General features: G+C 33.0%; 1 protein-coding gene across 3 annotated transcripts in view; it reads left to right on the forward strand.

The window, feature by feature from the left end:
• LOC128983392 (uncharacterized) overlaps positions 1-22,272 on the forward strand; it is a 34,443-nt gene extending 12,171 nt beyond the window's left edge. For all 3 annotated transcript variants that reach the window (XM_054402666.1, XM_054402675.1, XM_054402683.1), the window contains exons 3-6: positions 5,287-5,395; positions 7,717-7,807; positions 20,175-20,363; positions 21,834-22,272. In XM_054402666.1, coding sequence (XP_054258641.1) covers positions 5,287-5,395; positions 7,717-7,807; positions 20,175-20,363; positions 21,834-21,941 — 497 coding nt within the window. In that variant the 3' untranslated portion in view covers positions 21,942-22,272. The remainder of the gene's footprint in view (positions 1-5,286; positions 5,396-7,716; positions 7,808-20,174; positions 20,364-21,833) is intronic.
• The last annotated feature ends 926 nt before the right edge of the window (positions 22,273-23,198 follow it).

Below are 23,198 nucleotides of genomic sequence, written 5' to 3' on the forward strand. Positions count from 1 at the left end.
AACAACGTAGTCGATAAAATAAAAATATTGGAAGTATGTTTAACATTATTCTTATGGTTATTAGGGTGGAAAATGCATTATAGTCTTACCATAGACTAACCAACACAAGTAAACTTTACATCCCTTTGTAAACTTTGAAGCTCGTTTTTCGTGTCTAGTTCATGTCCGGTGACACTGATCGCTAGTGTCGACAAAATTGTGTTTCTATCATTTTATAGTTAACTTCATGATTTGTTCCTTACTGTTTGGTTATATAACTAGGGGACGTGTTATTAGTTGTGATTAGAACGTTTTATTTGGTTAAACGAGGTTTTAAATTACTGAAAACAAGAAACAATTGTAAACAAAACACGACCTCTAAAGACAGTGCACCGGACATAACTAACAATACAACTGTCTTCAGATGATCCATAAGGATTAGAAATGTACTAATATAAGGGAGTATGTTTTATATGTGGGTTTCTTACTTAAATAGTAGCTTATTGGTATGAAAAAGATAAAAATGCACATTTAATTTGGATCTATTACATGTTATGAAATATCTATTTTCGTAGTCCGCCATTTGTTTCTTTTATTCGAATAAATAGCCTACCATTTTGTGAACTTCTGCAAATAAAATTTTTGAGTTCGTATTTTATATACTGGGCTTGTAGTAACCTTAAATCATAAATCATAATAAAATTTACACGTTAAACGTCATTACAGAATTACATTGTAGTGGTTACGTATTTTTAAATAGAGCTATTGAATTTAAATAAATATTTATCAATACATTATAAAGTGGTAGGCCTAATGTATTCATGGATTGCATTAAAAGTTGGTCTATGCATAAATACAACTTGTAAATTTCTTTTATCGTAGGCTATTAGTGTAGAACCCAGGTCATCCTCTTAATTTTGTTGAATTAATATTAATTTTACGTCTTTCAGTAGGCTTACTTTTTAAAAGTCTGGAGTTTTTTTTCCAGGCTGGTTCTATCTTATCCAAAAACAAAGCTATTGTCTATTGTGTAGCTCAGTACTGGGGAACAGTGAACCGAGCAATGGCTTGCTATAGTTTATATCGTTTGTGAAAGCAATATAAAGGAAACCCAACACTCAAATCAGGAAAATCCGTCAATTAGTTTATTAAAAATCGTTAATTAAAATAACCCTGTCACGTTTTATTATATGAATATTATATCTTCTCCTATTTTTTACTAGTGGTGCTTAGGTGTACAATCTAAAAACTGTTTTAAAACATGTAACATTATTGCTAAAAAATTCAACACATTTTAGAATTAGGCAACTATTTACTAGTAGGCCTACAATGCTTTGGTTCAAACTATTAGGCCTAGATAATAACTTAGTCTATGTCATCATATGTGTACACGTAAGTTGGACGGTTCAAATACGAACATTAAATTTAAAATCTATGAATTAGTTATGAAAGTTACGATGGTTGATGACTGTATTAATTAATGGTTTTGGTTTATTACGACATTACAATTAAATCTGTTTTCCGTGTTTAAGAACTTGCGTGTATTTTAGCTTAATTTCGTAGAGGTTTAATTATTTATTACCAATTAAACTAAATTTTGAATATTTTTCATATTCTATTATTTTCTTTTATACTGATGGCATTTATATTTAAGATCGAAATCATAAACATTTAACTGGCCATTGTACAGTTTAATAAAAAACATTTTTTCATGATTTTTTAATTGTCTTTTAATTACTTTGGACTAGTTATCTGTTAAAAGTGGAATTGATAACAAAAAACAATAACATTTACTGTATCTTTATAGACACTGACATTTTGAAATACGGCAGTGTACGATTATTTTGTCGTACAAGGTTGGCACCGCTCCGAGCAGTGGGCGCGGCTGGGTTAGCGACTTCCAGAGTTAGCGAATTCCGCCGCGAGACAAAATCGAGTTAGCGGGTTCCGGAGTTAGCCAATTCCTGACTGAGACGGTTAGCCAGTTCCAGAGTTAGCCAGTTCCGCCACACGACCGAGTTAGCGAGTTCCTGAGTTAGCCAATTCCTACGTCTCGTATATTGTAGACTCTATTAGTGACTTCGCTCTTTGTAGTGCCTCCTACACCATCGGAAAATATTGACTCCACTTTAAATTTATAGAAATGGTTTTTAAATTAATATTGTTTTGGTTTTAAACCCTATGTGATTTATTTTCTTTTAATTCATTTATGTTCATAAATTTAAATTAATGATACACAAGTCAGCCATGTTATCTTATGGGACGTCTGGCGCTAAACAACACTACTTGTGACGTTGCAAATTCTACCAGGCCACGGCCTGGATTTATAGGTGGCCGTGGCTAAACAGTATCATAAAACAATTTTTTTTACTTAAATATTCAGTCACAGGTACTAAAATACCAGATGCGAGGCATTTTTTGATACACTACTGCACACGGAAAAAATACCTGCAATGGTGTAGGAGGCACTACAAAGAGCGAAGTCACTAATAGTCTACAATGTACCATTGACAACCAAATTTTGAATGCTAAGGATATGTTTAACTTTTGTTAAAAAACCTTAAAGGTATTCAATACTTTTATGTAGACAGTGAAGAAGTAGCAAAAAAAGAATTAGAACTTCGATTTTGATTCAAAGGACATCTACCAATTCCCTGAACACAATCCTTTCACAGATTTGTACCTGTGGCAGACAGCAAAGTAGAGTGTTTTAAAAAACATCAAAATGCTTAAAATCTATTATTAAAATATAAAACATTAGTAAAATACATTGATAGTGTATTATAATATCATATTATGCTTCCTACGCTATTACACGTATAATGCTTATTTGAGTACTTTACAATGTTTCATAACTTTAAAACCAGTTGAGTCCACAAAATAAATTTATTACAGGATAATACTCTTACTTAGTACTATATCTGAGCCAAATTTTAAATTTTTATTTTCATGCCCAACAGAGATATTAAGCGTCAAACTTTTGAAATTTTGAAAATTTTAAGATTTTGAAATTTTGTATTTAATACCCTATGCAAGTCCACAACTTGAAACTTTGAGAATTTGGAGTACATACCTATAACTATCAGATAAAAAAATTACAAACACATAGTCAATTGCCTTTATGTAAAAATAAATTGTTAAAAATGTGTTTTCGTAACATCGTTGCGTTAAACTTTAAACAGGTAATTAGACCTAAATATTTAGTTTTAAGTGCATAACTATATTACCATATTAAAGTTTAGATCTTTCTGAAGAGATTGGTTTTTATTTTAATGTTCTAGGATTAGTAGAACCAGAGATATTTAATTTAACGTAGAGCTCTGAAATCGCTGAAAACGGGCATTCGACTAACAAAAAAATGGCCGCCATACAGTAGAAAAATTAAATAAAAATAAAATAATTGTATTTTTGTACTTCTAATGATATTTACTTTTAAGGATAAAAATATGAAAAAAATTAAAAATCTTGAAGCAACCAATTTATTTATTTCTGGACCACTTGATATGGATTGACCCGATAGTGATTTTTACCATAACCTCAACCTTACGCGAAACAACATCTTTCAAACTGAGATTTTCAAAACAATTAGGCCTACTTTCTTGGCTTCATACAGCTGGTTGCAGCCGTTTCATTCCCTATTACAACGTTATGTGGACATGGAGGCCATTAAATGAGTGTTATCCACATTTTTAGCTCTTATTTCCTTAATTTACTACTCTATGATTACTGTCAGATAAAATAAAATCGCTAGACGCAGACGACGTTTAAACGTTACCGGTACCAGTGACAAGACAAGCTATTGAATGCTTGCAAGTGATTTGCAAGTGATTGACAGGGAAATTAGTAATCAATTTAGTTTCTTTGTTATATCGATAGTGTTTTAACTTGGGTTTTAATGGAAACCAACACTCCTTAAAATAATGAAAAAGCTGGTCTATCAACCTTGCTTCAGCTATTGATTGTGGTTCATCATCACAAGCCCTTCCTTCAAAGGTTTACTAAATTAACAAAGAGGAAATTACCTGATGAGATTTAAGATATGCCTAGACTACATGATAATTTTAACGAAAAAAATCTCCATAAAACATGAAACTTAATTACATTAAAAAAATAGCATAGTTTGCTCCTGCTAACAGCTCTTGTATTGGACTATTCCTAGGCTATGCTATGGTTTAAGACGAATACTTGCAAGAACAAAGCTACTATAGCCAACTTGTTACATAGCCAAGTAGGCCTACATGTTATTTTTACTTTACAAATTTCATCATGTTTAAATTAAAAGCCGATTTCAGGATAAGTTGCTGAACTGTTTTCTGTATCAACTAGGTTGAAGCACAATTTGCTCTGACAATAAAGGACAATTTCTTGACATTGAAAAGTGTTATTCATAGAACAAGTAACTTATCACTATGGTTAAAAGTTATAGCAATGTCATTTTTAACATTAAAAGTAAAGAAAGGCAATAAACTCCAATTGCAATAGGCTAGGCTCTGTAACACAAAAAAGTATTTTTAAATAATCGTTTTACAGTTTTAGTGGTCTTAATTGTTGATAAGACATCTATAAATGAATCTACATTAAAGAAATAAAATGAGCTTTTAAAATATAGTTTGGTTGTATGTCCCTTGAACTTAATGAAAATTACACATAAGATGCTTAAAATAATGCAATATTTAAAAATAAGTACTAAATACGATGGGACACCCAACTATTTGATGCTGTTGTTGTAATGTTAGGTTTATAATGCCAACAAATTAAATACAATCTAGGAATAATTTGTTTTCCAAGTAATGTTAGATACAATACTGTCATTTCTTGTTTAAATGTTTGTTCAATAAAAATGTTGTTGCAATTAATTTTACATTTACCTAATGTGCGTGGAATGAAAAGTGTCTTTGGGAAAGTAGCTAAAATTGTAGCTGTAGCTACATTTCATTGTAGCTGTAGTTGTAGCTAGCTACTTTTTCGCAACTGTAGCTGTAGCTGTAGCTAAGCTACTCTTTTGGAAATGTAGCAGTAATTGTAGCTAGCTACATTTTAAAAGTAGCTTCCTCAACACTGTATATTTGTAGGGCCAAAGTTTTTAAAAACGTCATAATTTAATACGTTTTACACATTACCAAACAGACATGGTTTTTTTAACATAGGCTCATATTGAGGATAAAATAACAATAGGTAGGTAAAGTAAGTAACTAGGCCTACTAATAATTAATTTTCTTTATCAAGTTATGTGTTTAAAATAATTTAAATATGGTCCAATTTTGTTAGTGTTAACGAATAATATTGTATTTTATTTTTATTTTGCAGACAGAAGAACTCCAATTGGAAAACTCATCAATGACTATTTAACAAAGAAAGAAGATTTTCCTGACAAAGCAATACATCTGTTATTTTCTGCCAATAGATGGGAAACAGTGTAAGATATATATCCTTTTATTTTCTTTTGCTAATATTTTACCCCACAGAGAACTTGAGGTAGATTCTGATTGAAAAAGTTTGAAATTCAAAAGTTGAGTTCAAACAGTAACCGAAGCTTACCATAATGCAGTTATAAGAAAATAAAATCTATATATTGATCCTAGTTTTAACATAGGTAATGTAAAGATTGTTATCTAAATATACACAACTAACAAAATGGGTTCCACTCCTCACAATCTTTATGCCCAACTCAGAGATTAACACATCAGCTTCAACACAAGACACAACTGGAAATTTCCATAAAAAGCTTGTAAAAGATGTTGAAGACAATTAATTGTCATCCCTCCAACATTGTCATATAACAAATCAAGCCAAACTCATGCAAAAACCTCCACCAGCACTCCTTACAACTACAATAAATAATACTCAAATTAAATAACATAGGTAATGTTTAAACAATAAAAAAAACAAAAAAAACATGAATAGTGTCCATCAGCAAAGAAGAAAAACACCAAGAAAAATCCTCAGCTTATCTTAAAAAACATTAACATAGAAGTATATTAAATTGTATTTTTTGCTTCTCTACCCAGGGATTACAATCCCTACAGTATATGTGCAGTATAATATACAGTTAATGTGACATTCAGTCAACCAGATCCAGATCCAATCCATCCCTAAAAATAATGCAACGGCTAATCTATTGACAATGTGACATTCAGTCAACCAGAAAGTGGTGGTCCTAGGGGGGGGGGGGGATATTTGATATTTTATTAGCCAACATGTATACTACTAGCTTGTGCATATTTTAGAGCTTAAATACGTATAAAAATACATTTTTAGACTTAAAATTCCAAATTTCTTTTTCTTCAGTCCCCCCGGTGGTCATCCCGACCCGAAATGATATGCTGGGACCGCCACTCATACCAGAACCAGAGCTGTACCTCCTTCTCTTAATTTGTGGTTAGGCCTATAATCTCAATTCTCCTTCTGAGCTTTAAAAAAATACTCATAATATAGCATTTGGCCTGAATTTTTTACAGTAGTTTGGAGGTAAATACAGTAAATATGTTTATATTTGCTTTTATGGATATGTAGGCTATAGTAGAACCTCGAGTAACCATCACCTCTTTAACCATATTCTTAAGTGTCGCAGAATCCGTGAAAATATAATAATAATGTATATGGTTCTTACCGACTACCTTCTACGCAATCAGAGGTGATATTCTACTACGGCCGTTTTGGAGATATCTCCATCGTCAGGTGGGTAGTGGTACACTAAACTATAGTCTTGTCACATTTTACACGAAAAGTCTTGATTTGCATTGTGTCAGGGGTTGAATAAATAGTACACATATCAAAACAGGACGGACACACAAAATCACGAATAAACGAAAACATTTAGAGTGCGTGAACGGCTTGAAAACTGACGACCTACAGTGTCAAAAATGACAGTAACATGTTCAGTTGGACCTTCAGTTTGAGACCTCAATCATGAAAATCGGTCGGGTAGAAGAGCCAAACGAACTCGGATAAGAAAAATCAAATATTTTTAATATATAAGATTGTAAAATATCACACTTAAAACAAAATACAAAGATAAAGTTATAGACCATAAAAATAAGCAACCCTAATAATGAAATAACAATGGTGTGTTTATAGTTAATTTTTAGGCCTTTAATATTATTAAGAAAATAATACTTTAATTACCGATTGCCATGTTATGTTTGCCACATCAATTGCGTTGTGTGCGTTAAATGACAAAAGTAAAACTCAAAATAACCTATAGGTGAACTGTATTAACTTCTAACTAATGTAATAACATTTACATAAAGTAAATACAATTCATCTAAAAACATGAAGGATAGTAGTATTATTACACTACATTCGCCTGTTGAGTTTGATTATAATTAAATCGTCCTAAAAATAAGCAGTTTATATCTATTTTAAGTGTTATTGGACGTATTTTTTTTATTTATTTTCCGTAAGTAAAACTCCTAAAATTCACAAAAAATAAATATAGGCCTAAACCTAGGTTTTGCAATCCCGTTAATCCCAAGATTTATAAGTATCAAAAATCAACTGGGATCCCATGATTGAGACTCATACCCACAAGGTATGAGAGGATCACAATTATCTCTCGGCCCCATTGTGCATCACATGCAAACCGCGGGTCTGCTTCTGATATCAAACATTGTAAAGTGATAAAAGTTAACACACAAAGATATAGCTAACAGTATTGATTACAGTTTTTTTTATTATCTTTTTTTCTATTTGTAAAACATAGCCAATTGAATAAATTATTATGTGTGTTTTTTACAGACATAAAATTGAGAAATCATTGCTTCAGGGGACAACTGTAATTATTGACAGATACGCTTTCTCAGGGGTGGCGTTTTCTGCTGTGAAACCAGTAAGTACCAGGCTATACATATACAATACACCCTCTCTTAATCCACCCCAGATCAACCGTCGGTTCAGACTAACCGCCTCTGTGTAGCACAAATATTGGTCGGTTTACTCACCCTAAAATTTTAAACTGGTTTAAAAGACTTTTTTAGGAATCTAGAGACTTCCGCTTTCATCCATATTCCAATTACGAACCATAATTGAGTCTGTGCAGTTCTAGTTTTGTTATGAACCAGATTTGATGTAATTTTTAGAGACAGATTGTAAATAAGTTAATAATGAATTTCGTAAATAAGTTTATAATAATCAGTGTGGTGAGTTTAACTTGGTATGTGTTCCTTGTAATAAATACATTAGGTAAGAGGCAGATAGTGTTACAAACAAGTTGAAACATTTATGACCAACATAATTACATTGCCCTACTTTCATTGATACTTGATTAGGCCAGCTAGTAGGCCTATAGTTTATTTCAATATTTCATAATTAATCCTTGCAAAGCTTAATTAACACCATTCACTTTAAAGAAAGAAAGAAGGAATTGATGAAGTTGAGTTTTTGTTTTTCATTTCTATACAATACCATTTAGACATACATTTATATCTACAGTACGGTATTTTACATGTTTGCATAGTTGCTCATTTTAACCAATCGTTTATTTTATTTGATGTAGGCCCAGTTGGAAAGAGGTGTACTGTGTTATGGTCTAACTGAGACACTTGATTTGTGTGATCCTCCCTCTAAAGTAGGATTCAGTATGAATTAATAACCTAAATTCAATAACTTAGTAATTTTTCTAGGCCCATGGACATATTTCCGAATAAGAGGACTAGGTGTGTCCCAGGGCGGCAAATTTGAGGGTGCGGCAAAATTAGGGAGGGATAAATAATAAAAAAAAGAGAGGTTTTAATGTAAAAAATGTAAAATACCCCCGCCGCAGCAAACCTGCCGACTAAGCGAATTTCCATTTGTCTTAATTGATTTTCAATTAAATATATTTTAATAAAATTAGGTTTAACCAGTACCTAGGTTTGCTGCTACAAGGAAACTAATAAAGTGTGTTTTTTTGTAAAATATTGATAGCTAAGTACAAAATAAATAAATTTGGTCAAAATACAAAATATATCCATAAACAAGCAAACTACAACATTTGACAATATTCTCCATAAGAATAACATGGGAATTTTAAATTTACAATTTTTTTTAATTTTCTCCGTTACTATTAACCGAACAAAAATACTTTTATATAGCCTACTATATTAATTGTTTTTTAAGCTCTTTAAAAAGGTCTAAAGAGAAATTGGGAAATTTTGTGTTTTGAGGGTCAAAAGTGAGAAAAACCAATTTTTACCCCATAAAACCCCCCGTAAAGCCCCGTTCCCATGGTCCGATCATGCTGGTTCGCAAACTCATTCAAGTTTATCCCGCTTTACACCTTTAAACCAAATTTCATCAAAATTGGACAAAAATTACTCAAGTTATCGCGTTCACGGACGTATATATATATATATATATATATAAATGCATTATTAAAAACTTAGTACCCTTTTTTTTTATTCATTTTATTTAACGACTAGTTTCGACGATAATGTCATAGTCATATTCAAGCATTAAGATCAGGAAACCGCACAACAATGAAATCTAATTTTGCAGAACATTTAATACAAACAGACCATGAATACAAAAGCATCTACGAAAATTTAAAAATCCTTGAATATGAAAAAGACAAATCAAAATTACATGTTAAAGAAGATTTTTACATTTACAAAAACTATAAACAACACCCAGAAAATTTACTAAACACAATGAACATCAACAAATGCAATCCAATATTTGAAAAAATCCTGCAGTTAAATTAAGAGAGAAAATTATTATATATAGTATAAAGACCATTTAAAACAGAAGAAATCTAAAGTCATCAAAACCTATGAAATCATATGATTGTATTTATTATTTAGATAAAATGTTTATTGTATTTGTTAGATATAAAAACAACATGACTATGACATTATCGTCGAAACTAGTCGTTAAATAAAATGAATAAAAAAAAAGGGTAATTAGTTTTTAATAATGCATTTATACATCAAAATAGTAGCCCTAATCACTACAGTTTTCTTAATATATATATATATATATATATATATATATATATATACTTTTGTGCCCACCCGGTTTGGCAGTCAGTGCGCTGGTAATTTACTCGGTGTGGCAGTCACCCACCCGAAAGCCAGTCAGCTCTCCCATAAGCCAGTCAGGTATGGCTTCCCGTGCACTTTATACGTATGAAAACAGCAAACCGGTGCTGCTGCCTGTGTCGATAAGCGTAACTGCAATACCAATGCGGAGACTGTCTCATCGTGTGTTCTATCGTGGAGTAGTGTAGCCAGTACGGCACCCTACCCTACTTTGTAGCGGTAAAACCCAGCGGTCTGTAACCTTCGTTTACTCCTTGTTACTATTTGTGTTGGGATAGTGATTAACTACGTGTTAATGTTTAAACATGTTCATACTCCAAATAAATATGATGCACCTCTAATAAGGATCGTCGAATATTAATTAATTATAATTGGTTAAATCTTGATCCTACCCGTTCATCATCTCATATTTTAAGTTATTTTGATTTTTTTTACCTTCAGTTTAAATTTTAGTCAACTTCTCCTTTATACAATATTTTTTATCCTAGTATTTACAGTGTTTCCACGGACCGGGAACTATACGGATTTTCTTTATCTCGAGAAATATACGTGAATCTTGTCCGAGATACTGGAACTGTTTTTTACGCAATTGCGTAACGTGAAGGAGTAACTATTACATATGACAACGATATTATTCTATCTGATAAGAATAACCATGAAACTACACTCGAAAGATAAAATATTTTTATAATAATTTCAATTTTACAAACAAACTATTACAGGAATTATATTTTGGGACGGATGAATGATAAGGAAGCAACAAAAAGTGGTCACGAGTGCAAATACGGGGGGGGAGAGGGGTACAATATAACGAACGCCAGAAACGATTATTTGTTTACTTTTCAGATTCCTTATCAAATCTCTCTCTCTATCTCTCTCTCTCTCGCTCTCTAACAATGTACAGATTGTGGACTTTACTATTTAAGTTTTCCTGCAATTATTTCAGTTCAATCCCATACCTATCCTTATGGTTTCCTATCTATTATTTTTCAAAATAAATAGTAAAGCAGGTTAAACTATTTTTTTTTTTATTTTCTTGAAACCAAACACTCTTTACCATCCGGTATTCTGCAGAGTCAAATGGTTAACACTGTGTTTATAAAAATTGAATGGCCACACAATTTTGTGTTTTATTTTTTTTTACTAATAGTAACTGGGATATTTATATATACCAATAAGTGCTGCAAGCTGTAATAAATGCTGCTGATTAATATCAAAATAAGTTTTAATTTATTTTGTATAATACATCGGTCATTGAATACAAACCATATAATGGGTTTTCTATTTGTAACTTTAACTTGCAAATACAGTAGAACCTCGCTTAACTGGAGTCGCATCATCATGATGCCTATATATTATATAACCGCACAAATCCCAAGAAAATGTTTTATTAACTGTGTTTTTCAGTCTTATATTTCGATATGAACGATATATTTAACTATTTACGGTAATTTTTATGTGCAGTAGGTTCCCAATTATTGAAATATTACAGTTCATTTAACAAAAATAAGATGGAAGCAAAACGGAGAAATATCGATCAGTATCGTCAAGGTCAACCTATACGCTCGCACCTACAGACTGACAATCTTGCACTGACACTGACATACTGACAATCGTCTGCTTCTGTCTGCTGTCACAACACTACAATATTTTGTGGTTGGGTCGTTGGGTGATTAGTAACCATGACAACTTGTGGATGTAGAGAAACCAAAGAAAGAATAGAACAAAGAGAAATAATAAGAGGTGTTTTACATCATTTTTATCTTATTTTTATCATTGTTATTATTACCAGAAAGACTTGAGTACAGTACTATGATTTTATGGTGTTTTATGAGTTATTTAATATTTTTATCCCCATACTTCTGTTCTGAAACATCATGTAGTAGTAGCCTAGGATGACTACGGTATCAGTAGTCTTCTAGTCTACATTTTCATTTTGTTTTGTTCTTTACGTGATTTATTGCTGTACAGTAAGCAAGTTTTGTTTTGTTTGAGTAAGCATACGGTGTAGTTTTTATTAGTAAACCAAGGTTAATGACTTAACATATCACGGTTGCGCAATACCTATTGTATTTTGACTATGTAAAATGCAAATTTATAATCACGTTAACGTCCATTTATATAGTGTCCCGGAACGGCATTGTTCCTGAGTAAGAAACATATAAATATCATATTTAAACTATCCAGAAGTCCTTAGTTACTCACACGGGGAAAAAAGTTTTAGGCCTAAATCATTTGAAACCTGTACATTACATATTTTTGGTCGAGTTTTCGACCACTGGACGACCACTAGTTAAAGTTAATTGTATTACAACAATCTTTATAGTAAGCAATATAAGCTTGAATCGGACTTATCTGCCTTCAGCTAATCCATCATATGATAGTACGTTAGAGAGTATGCCCATGCTGAAGTTTTACTTATACTTGAAGAATGACTTAATTTAGTACCAAGAAATAAATAACACCCCTTACATACACTGTGCTGTTTTAATTCTGTGTAGTTGATTGCTACTGCATTAACCTGTGATCGCATATTAATTCATTCATTAGGAACGTATTTAAAAAAATACTACTTTTATTTATTTTTTTTTTTAATTTATTTACAATAACAGAAATGTGTAAGATTAAAATAAATTAATGTGTTGCATTGTCCATTTAAAGTTACATCATAGTAAATTAAAATTCCACTGAAACTTAAACAATAAAAGCCGAAATTAGTTATAAAGAAAACACGAGTTTCCTTTATATTGCTTTTACAATCGAAATATACATACTGAGCCACGGCTCGGTCCCCCGGTACTTTTCATTTTAAATATTCAAATAAAGTCGATTATTTTTAATGTTTTATGAAACGTGACATAGCAAATTTCCACGGAACTTTTTTTGTCGGCTACTACTTTATTTTATTTTTTGGTCAGGTTAGTTTAAAAACAGTGGATTCTGTATACAAAAAGTGAAATGTTCTAAATCATTTTTTTTTTATTTTTGGCTTATGTACGTAATTTAAATTGTACGAGAGGGGCTTCCCACCGTGCCGGATCGCGCCGTGCGGGCATATTTTGATCCAGTGGCGGGTGTTTGGTGTTTTGAATAAGAATACTGAATTGCTCGTTTTAAGATTGTATCATTACAAATCCTATCATTTTAAGATTTGCTTACACTTACGAGAAATGCATTTTCCATTTGTACATTTCTCAGGTACAAATTTTATGAAATAACGTACAATATTGCGTTGTTTGACAAGTAGCTGGGGACCAAGCTTTGTTCGGGAAACTTTACACTTTGAGAGTATTCCTTGGTCAATGTAATGCTATCCCAAAAATAATAATTTGCGGTATTTTTTTTCTTGACATTTAACTTCTATTCAAATAATAATATCATAGTTTACTGAAATGATGAGATAGAAGAGTTTTTAAAAATTTGTTTGGTTCCCCTAAATGGCCGAAACTATAGAAATTACCCAGTATTTTTCACGCTGAATTCAAAGAAGGCTATTAGTAGTATGAAAATCTTCCCACCTTCCTTCCTTTGAAGTATTAGTCACTGCAAGAACTTGGACTCGCTCCAAAACCAGAACCGAAACGTTTAATTTACCCTCAATTTTTAAAATGTAATAAGTTACAATTTTCTGGAAACTCAGGACACTTTCTGACTAAAAATAATTACGGTTGATCCTTGTTGGTGAGTACCAAAAAGGAACCTTAGGTATAAACATGGTTGTATATCCAAGTTTGGTTGTCCTTGATATTGCACTATTTCATTGACACTGACAAATTAGGGCTAGGCTGCACTATAAGTTAATTGGAAGTTTATTTGATATCTAGTCCTAAGCTTATAGCCATCTTAAGGCAAACATAACCAAAACCTAACCACAGACATATAAATATAAGTGATATAAATATAAACACTCATCCTCTGTAGGCCTAAAGCTACCTATCTATATTTTTTTGGGTTAGGATTAGTACTTTTTTGAGAGAGTGTCATTATGTACTGAGCACACTTAGATGATATAGGGTATCAGTGATTTATGAAATTATTTATTTATAAAAAGCAACCTAACGGAGTTACCTTAATGATGCACACAGTATTTAATACAAAAATTAAAGCTTATGCCTATGTATATTAGTTTTAAAACAGAGTAGAATAAGGCACCTATAATCTAGATTAGGCATTGATTAGTGTTTATAAACTAAACATGGATGAACCACTAAGTCAAGCTACTAATCCAGTTGTTCAGGCTAGGCTAAACTGAACTCTGAAAGCATCCATCTCAAAACGGCCACAACTTAAGAACAGATCCTAGAATTTGATTTATTTTAAACTTTATTTTTCTGAAATAGATAGCTAAACTGTCCAGTGCAATCATCCCACACTGCAAATAGCAACACTCAAACTTAGTTAGGTAAGCTAGTGGTAGGTTACAACTAATTATTATCCCTGTGACCGATTCAGTGTAACATCTGACATCAGTCAGAATCAGACGACATTATTGACAACGACACTCGTCGTGTCGTTTCTTTAATTTAGGTATAATATAGTATAAAACATCTACCATATCCATAATAATGTTCTACCACTGCACCTAAACAGCAGAAAAAAGCAAATCACCAAATTCAAATCACCAAGATTCGCACAATATGACAAATTATTTATAAATTTAAAACAGTATATCTTCTGTGCCAGTAGTTAATGCGTGATTGAACTTCAAACAAACAAACAAACACACAAACTTTCACATTTATAATATTAGTAAGATAAGATGTATTAATTAGATATTAATTACTAGCTGTGTGCCCGTTCTACGCACGGGGATCCTCTAGTGGTCAGTTGAAACCTTCCTAAATAAAGAATACCCCCGCCGCAGCAAACCTGACGCCTAAGCGAATTTCCATTTGGCTGAATTGATTTTCAATTGATCTATTTAAATAACATTAGGTTTAACGAGTACCTAGGTTTGCTGCTACAAGGAAACTAATAAAGTGTATGTTTAAGTAAAATAATTATTGCTTAGTATAAAATGAATATATTTGCCAAGTTTGATCAAAAGATATCCATAAACAAGCAAACAACAACATTTTTCAATATTCTCCATAAGAATAACATGGGAATTTTAAATTTACCATTTTTTTAGTTTTCTCCGTAACCAATAACCGTACAAAAACACTTTGATATACTGAATTGTTTGTTTTTTTAAGCTCTTTAAGAAGGTTTAGAGAAAAATTGGGAAATTTTGTGTTTTAAGGGTCAAAAGTGAGAAAAACCAATTTTTACCCCATAAAACCCCCCATAAAACCCTGTTCCCATGGTCCGATCATGCTGGATCGCGAACTCATTCAAGTTTATCCCGCCTTACACCTTCGAACCAAATTTCATCAAAATCGGATAAAAATTACTCAAGTTATCGTGTTCACGGACACATATATATATATATATATATATATATATATATATACATATATAAAAATTTGAACGAGTGGTGTTTTTGGCCTCTGGGGACATCAAAATGAAAAAGTAAATCGGTCCCGGGCCTAAGTCTTACCATGAGACCTACGGTAATAGCTACTTCCCTATAGGGAAATTCGCTAAAAACTATTGGTTTGCATATTTTCAGATATGCTAGCCAAACTAACAATACAACAAACAAACTATATACAAACAAATACAGTATCTGACAGTTTCAAGTAAAAAAAAAATGCGTAATAGATCTATGAGGGGTACACTTCCATATCTGTTGGCACAAACAACTAAATTAGTAATATTGATTATTCGATTGTTTAATTCCATAAATCGTTTAAATGGTTTACCAAACAATATATAGTTAAAATACTATACCTCAACCTCGCCATTAAACATTCAGGTTGGAAATTTCACTATCAAAGGTGCTCTTGGCCTGTCCGTACGGAACACTGAGTTATATGTGCTACCAACTTATGAATAATTGTTTAAGCCTACGAACCCAAGAGATGGATAATTGGTCTGTTGGACGTATGGTCCAGCGAGCAGCACATAGCGTTGAGAAGACACATTAGAAATACGATTTGAGCATAATCCGTAAACCTCTGTTACAATCACCCACTGCAGTTGTCTCTAAACACTTTACACAACCACCATTGAAGTGCCGTCAACGAGTTGAAACCTTATATGTAAGCTATTGGTAACGCTTATGTAAAAAATGTAAGTTTCCCAGGCATATAGAACACTGAGTCAAAGTCTTTTCCCCGGTTATAAACCCAAAACTCGATAGAAATTCTATACACAAAGAAGCTCTATTTTCATTTACGGTTACCCTACACATTATTGCACTTGCGATTAATTAAATCCGTTATGTAAGGAAAAACGGTTTTAATCCAACTTGGTTTGGATTTGCTTTTGAAACTTGATCTGAAATGATTGCGGTATTTGTAAACAATATTCAATGTAAACATATCAGTGACAGCTAGAGAAAAATAATCTTGATCCGAACAGCTGTTCGCTATTTCATATGATGATTATGTGATAAACATTGTGAGAAAACTTGACAAAAATCGCACAAAATTGGGTTTTAAACGTCCGTAAGTTTTTTTTACAAAGTAGCGAGGCCATATTTTAATAGCTAAAGACACTTTCGCCAATCCAGTGAATACATTAAAATGATTCGAGGATCTTGATAGGTACTCTCGTTTTCAGGAGAAGGCCGCGTAAAATGGCCTTTGGACCGTGACAGACGGAAGATAGACAACAACGGAATTGAGATAATAATTGATGATTGAGATAATAACGGAATTGAGATGAAACTTTTTTCGGATTCTTGAATGTTTAAAACGTAAAAATAATCTAAAAGTTGATGATTCTGGGCAATGTACAGACAAAACTCTAATTTTATTTATATAGATTAGTACCTGTGGTGATTTTTATTAGAAATTTATTGAAGTAAATAAAAAGCAAAGTTAAAAACCATCTGACCAGTGTTTTTATTTAAAAAGTACGTAGGCCTATTTGATTGGCTTTGTTTTCTGAACTAAAATATCTATTTCCTGATCTATTTTTAGTTCCTGTTTTCGAAACATAATTTGGCAAAACAATTATTTATTCATTAAACAACTTGATCGAAAAATAATTTCTAAACATTGGAGGACAATTAAAAAACTTTTGCATTCTAATAAACCTAGCTGCCGTACCTGTGTTTTACATTGGAGAGGATTTTGAAGAGAAAAAGTTTGATACACGTCACATATTTCAAATCCCACTCCAAACACGTCATGTTAATACGTTTACTTCCTTAAATTAAGAAAGTCACAATCTCCAATTAACAGGCTCGTAGCAAAAATTAAAAGTTTCACAATTCGAATAGTTTCTACCTTTTGGACCGCAAAATCAAAGAACTTTATTGACAGCATTTAAAGCTGACTTCGTTAAACATTCTGTTATCTACATTCTTCAAAAATGTAAACATTGTGAAACTTTGGAATCCCATGGGGCGTAACTCAAAGAAAACACGTTAAATGTAATCGGTATATTTGTTAACCAGGTACAGGGCTACCTCTTGAATTGATATAGATAATAAATCGAAAAATAAAGAAATATAAGTTGATTGATTATTGGCTCTTACAAAAGGGTAAACAATCAAGGAACATGATTTAATTAAGTAACCACACATCACTGAGTCTATATCTTCATTCTTTCTTGTAAAAATCGCTTTGATTGTGGCTATATAAAATAGGGAAGTAATATTTCACTGTACAACGAGCTCAAAAGCTCGAGAACCAGCAATAAGATGGAAATAACCGGCAAAACCTTTAACCATCCACTGGCTCGCTAGTCGCTACCCCAGGTCGGTCGGTAGCCGGGTAGCCCATCAATGGAACCCGTTAAGGCTCGCCCCTACCTCTCGCCACAAAAGAGACAAGAATTTTGCCTTGTTCCACACGCCTTTGATTGTTTGAGGCGGGAAAACTATTTGTGTGCTACGGCCCGCGCAACACAGGATATTGTTTTCGTATTAGTTGGCCTTTTTCCAAGATGACCGTGACCGTTAACTTATTTTATGGACTCCCTTGGAGAATAATTCAAAACTACAAAGAACATTTCTAATCCCACAGTATACTAGCTATTTAAATTATAAACACTTTGGTGTTTGAAAAATATTTTTGGACGATAAATTTTGCAGCTTTTTGAAATCATCCAAGATGGCCGCTTGCCTCCAAGGACTCAACAATAGGCCTAATTGTGCGACTATAAAGCAATAACTTCCCATCTTACGCTTGCGAATTAGTACGGTACATATTTGTATCCACAGTTGCCATGACGACTATTAAGACGACCAAAGATTACATTGACATTTAGGTATTTAATCTGTAGAATAGTAATTGTTAAGTAATCTGGAAGACAACTAATAAAAATGAAGTGCGAAAGATGGGTTATGAGAGTGCTCAATGCCTGAAGCATAATCCATTTGTTTGAGGTGCGGATTTCCAAGCTTGTAGAACAAATAAATATCACAAAGTAGAAGGGCAGGAGTGAAAGTGACTGAAGTGACGGGATACCCGGGTGGATTTTCAGTGACTGGATTCCAGTGGTATGCGGTAAAATATATAGTGACTGGCTTAGCAGCACAAATTTTACGTGACTGGCTTTCCCATGCAAATGCGGTGGTGACTGCATTAGCATAGCATTTTTTACGTAATTATATTTTAGTATTTTTAAGAAAAAAAGAGATATATACGTTCAGATATGTCTAAGCTTAAGATATTTACCAACATATATTATATATATATCATAGTCTTGAAATATATTGGGGGGTGCAACTGACTGACTTCCAGTGTATATTTTATGTGACTGGCTTCCCGGGCGCGGCCGTGTGTATATATAAATATACATATATAAAAATTTGAACAAATGGTGTTTTTGGCCTCTGGGAACATCGAAATGAAAAAGTAAATCGGTCCCGGGTCTAGGTCTTACCGTGCCACCTACGGTAATAGCTACTTCCCTATAGGGAAATTCGCTAATAGCTACTTCCTTATAGGGAAATTCGCTAATAGCTACTTCCCTATAGGGAAATTCGCTAAAAGGTTTAACAAATAACTCTGAGAATGGCAAAGCCGCTATTTTAAATACTTGAACTAAGTATAAATTTATTTTAGAACTCATTTAAGTCAAAAGTCTATAATTTTAGCGAATTTCCCTATAGGGAAGTAGCTATTACCGTAGGTGGCACGGTAAGACCTAGACCCGGGACCGATTTACTTTTTCATTTTGATGTCCCCAGAGGCCAAAAACACCATTCGTTCAAATTTTTATATATGTATATATATATATATATATATATATATATATAGACTTATATATATATATATATATATACGTCCGTGAACGCGATAACTTGAGTAATTTTTGTCCGATTTTGATGAAATTTGGTTTAAAGGTGTAAAGCGGGATAAACTTGAATGAGTTCGCGAACCAGCACGATCGGACCATGGGAACGGGGCTTTACGGGGGGTTTTATAGGGTAAAAATTGGTTTTTCTCACTTTTGACCCTCAAAACACAAAATTTCCCGATTTCTCTTTAGACCTTTTTAAAGAGCTTAAAAAAACAAATAATTTAGTATATAAAAGTATTTTTGTTCGATTATTAGTAACGGAGAAAATTAAAAAAATTGTAAATTTAAAATTCCCATGTTATTCTTATGGAGAATATTGTCAAATGTTGTAGTTTGCTTGTTTATGGATATATTTTGATCAAACTTGGCAAATTTATTTATTTTGTACTAAGCTATCAATATTTTACTCAAAAACACACTTTATTAGTTTCCTTGTAGCAGCAAACCTAGGTACTCGTTAAACCTAATGTTATTAAAATATATTTCACTGAAAATCAATTCAGACAAATGGAAATTCGCTTAGTCGGCAGGTTTGCTGCGGTGGGGGTATTCTAGTTCTACACAGCTCTGCTGAGTTATCCGTGCTGCCCTGTTGGTCTAGAGGACAAGTCAAGGCTGCCGTCCGCTGCATAGTGCGTAACAGGGAACAAAGTAAACAGGTGGAGATGAGAACTCAAGTGTTTACAGAAAGAACGATATTAAATAAACTAGCTGCCTAGAGGCGGCATGGACTTAAATACGTCCCTGATCAGGCCTACCTAATTAATTAAAAATCATAGTTTGCATAACTGTATGAATGATAGCTGTTTTGTTGTGAAGGGTTTGGACCTGGAGTGGTGTAAGCAGCCTGACTCTGGTCTCCCCAAACCAGACCTGGTGTTGCTGCTCAATCTCACGCCTGAGGCTCAGAGGGCGAGGGGAGGCTTTGGGGCTGAGAGATATGAAAAGGACGAAATCCAACGTAAAGTCATAGAAATCTATAAAACACTGCAAGATTCATCTTGGAAGGTAATTCACTCTACATTTGTTGCAACCTATTTTATTTTTGTCAAAATATTGCACATCTTATTTTCATTTTTAAAATACTTTTTCCCTCCCCCTTATTACTATGGTGTGCACTTTTGTGTGATTTGTTGACGGAACAGACTGTGAAGCTTCAGAATATATGTTGGTGTAAAAATTAGGTGAATGTGAAACTACAGAAATTAATAGCAATGAAACTACGATACATATAGATAAAACTGGACAGTGGACAGAGACATCGAGTAAGAGATTTAAATTTTGACATTTTAAATTTAGCTATAAATATGGGCCAGAACGTGTAAAACATCAATAATTTGGAGTCCACTTTCATTCATGCAGGTTTTAGTCATTTTCATAAAATCATCTATTACACGTCTCAGCATTTCACAGTTACCATTAATTGTCCACCTGGTTAATCGTGTCTTTAAGACCCATCAGGGCTTTGGGTTTGTGAATGTAGACACACAAATTGAGTACGCCCTGAAGAAACAATTCTCACACGCTTAAACCTAGTGACCTTGGGACCACAGAACATCATTGAAACGTTAAATAATCCTTCCTAGATTAGTAATACACACATACACACCATGGCCATTGAATACTGAGCATTGTGAAGGGTGGATCTTCTTCAAACGTTTCTATCTCGCCTGTGACCGTGACCTCATAAAAGTGATTGAGCATATCAATTTGCGAATTAAAGCTTGCTAAACCGTTTAAAAGTAATTTTTTGGCAAAGCTTTTTTTTAGGATTTGTAAAATTTTCTTTTAATTGTTAATTCACCTGAAAATTGTATTTTGGTTGGATCGCCATTTTACATCATAGGAAAACATACATTGAGTTTAATGCTTCATGGCCAATAAAATGGCATAGCATAAACTAGTCAATGACATCCCTTGTTTAAATAACTGTTGCTCGTATACTATCTGTTTGAAAAACGTCAGGTTCCTGACGGTCACTCTGTATGAATCCTGATGACTCCGCTAAATTTTATCCAAACCTATTGTACTTTGGATGAATGAGCAAGAGATGAGAGCGACCCGATCAGCTGTTTGATAATGGTTTACTATTTGAGTCTTCTGGTGGATTAATTAATAATCCTAGTAGTTCATTCTGGTAGTTAATTCGTAATCCTAGTGGACATTATTTCTGACATTAAAGACTGGGCGAGACCCTGCACCCTGTTGGTAAACTTATTAACTTTTTAAATCAAATTACTTAGTTGAACCAGCTGTTAAGATTCTTTAATTCCCTTTAAATATGAGTACTCATAAGGTTAACATGGGAAACTACAGAGCCATTGGGCGGAGCCCTTTTGACGGATCTGCACCAAACTTCACACAAACCATCCTTGAATAATGCTTAATAATGCCTGAAAGTTTAACATACATTGGATTATATATATATAGATTAGAAGATGATTTGACTGGTTTTAATTTTTGTGACATATTCTTTAGGAAATCGATGCAGATAAATCTGAAGAAGAACTAACAGAAGAACTGTTATCCCACATTACAGAAACTGTGAATGAAAGTAAGCTGTTACCACTTGGAAAACTTTGGTGATCAAAATATTCTACAATATTTGTTAAAACAAGGAATGTGATATATTTGAACTTTGTGTGAATGAATGCATTTTGTGTATTAATGTTGTAGGTTTTATTTATTATTTTATTTTATTGACCAACTTTTTTATAACCCAAAAATATCGGTTACCGCAGACCTCCAGCACAAGTTACACCTAACAGAGTTTGCTGTTGTGAACACTGGGGACAATTCCTGGATTTTTTCATGAGTTCCGTGACCACTCTGACTATGTTTCCCTATATTATTCTGAATAAACATAGTTATGATAAGTGTTAACTTTGGCAATAAAAATACTGTGTCATAAGTAAAATGAAGCAGAGTGTTTTAAACCCTTAACACTAGATCCGTTTTGTATCTTGAGCTGTGTGTGTATCTGATAGGTCTTTAAATTGAGTTTCCTTTAAAACAATAGTTATTTGTACTTTCTTCTTTTTATTTTTAATAAGGTGAAAGGAAGAACAAATATTTTCGGGTAATTTGCCTTGGTATTACTGTATGTGGCTCATGACCATGGCCAAGGCTAGATGGGCTCTCATCTAGTTGTTGTCAGGAAGTGTCAGTATTTCTTACATGACTTGATTTTCCATGACCATTTACGTTAGCTGAAGCAAAAGGCTAAAAGGTAAGGTAGGTCGGTGTTGGCATAGCCTACATAGGTAGCTTTTGACTGGAGGTAGTTCAATACCAAAATGTATTGATTCTCGATGCCTTTAAAAATCTATTTTTTATCCTCGATACCTTTTTTTTATTGCACCCGATTTTCTTTAAAATTTTTTTTTTCTGGTAAAATTCTAAAAATATCTCTCAGCAATAAGGGAAACATCATCATCGTCACCCATGATGGAGGCAAAATATTGACCCACGATCACTGGAACATCATCATCGTCTTCTACCATCTTGGTAAAATCATAAATATGTCCCATCAGACATGAAAACATCATCATCGTCTTTCCAAATGCAGAAAAATTCTGATAATTTTTCGCGGTTGTACACATCATAGTTTTTGACGATGGCGGCAAAATCCTAAATAACACAAACAACATCATAGACTTTTGCTATGGTGGTAAACCATGAACATCACTGGGCGTCAGACAATATCATCTTCCTCTGTGATTATAACAAAAATCTGATCACCTGCCGCAGTCAGTTAGACATCATCATCGTCCCGCGGTTACAGAAACGTTATCCTAGTCATCTGATTCTGATCATATGATTCTTAGACATTAGAATAAAAGT

The sequence above is a fragment of the Macrosteles quadrilineatus genome, unplaced genomic scaffold (genome assembly GCF_028750875.1).
Source record: "Macrosteles quadrilineatus isolate MER2022 unplaced genomic scaffold, UCM_ALF_1.0 Scaffold_1__1_contigs__length_201487025, whole genome shotgun sequence".
Lineage (NCBI taxonomy): Eukaryota > Metazoa > Arthropoda > Insecta > Hemiptera > Cicadellidae > Macrosteles > Macrosteles quadrilineatus.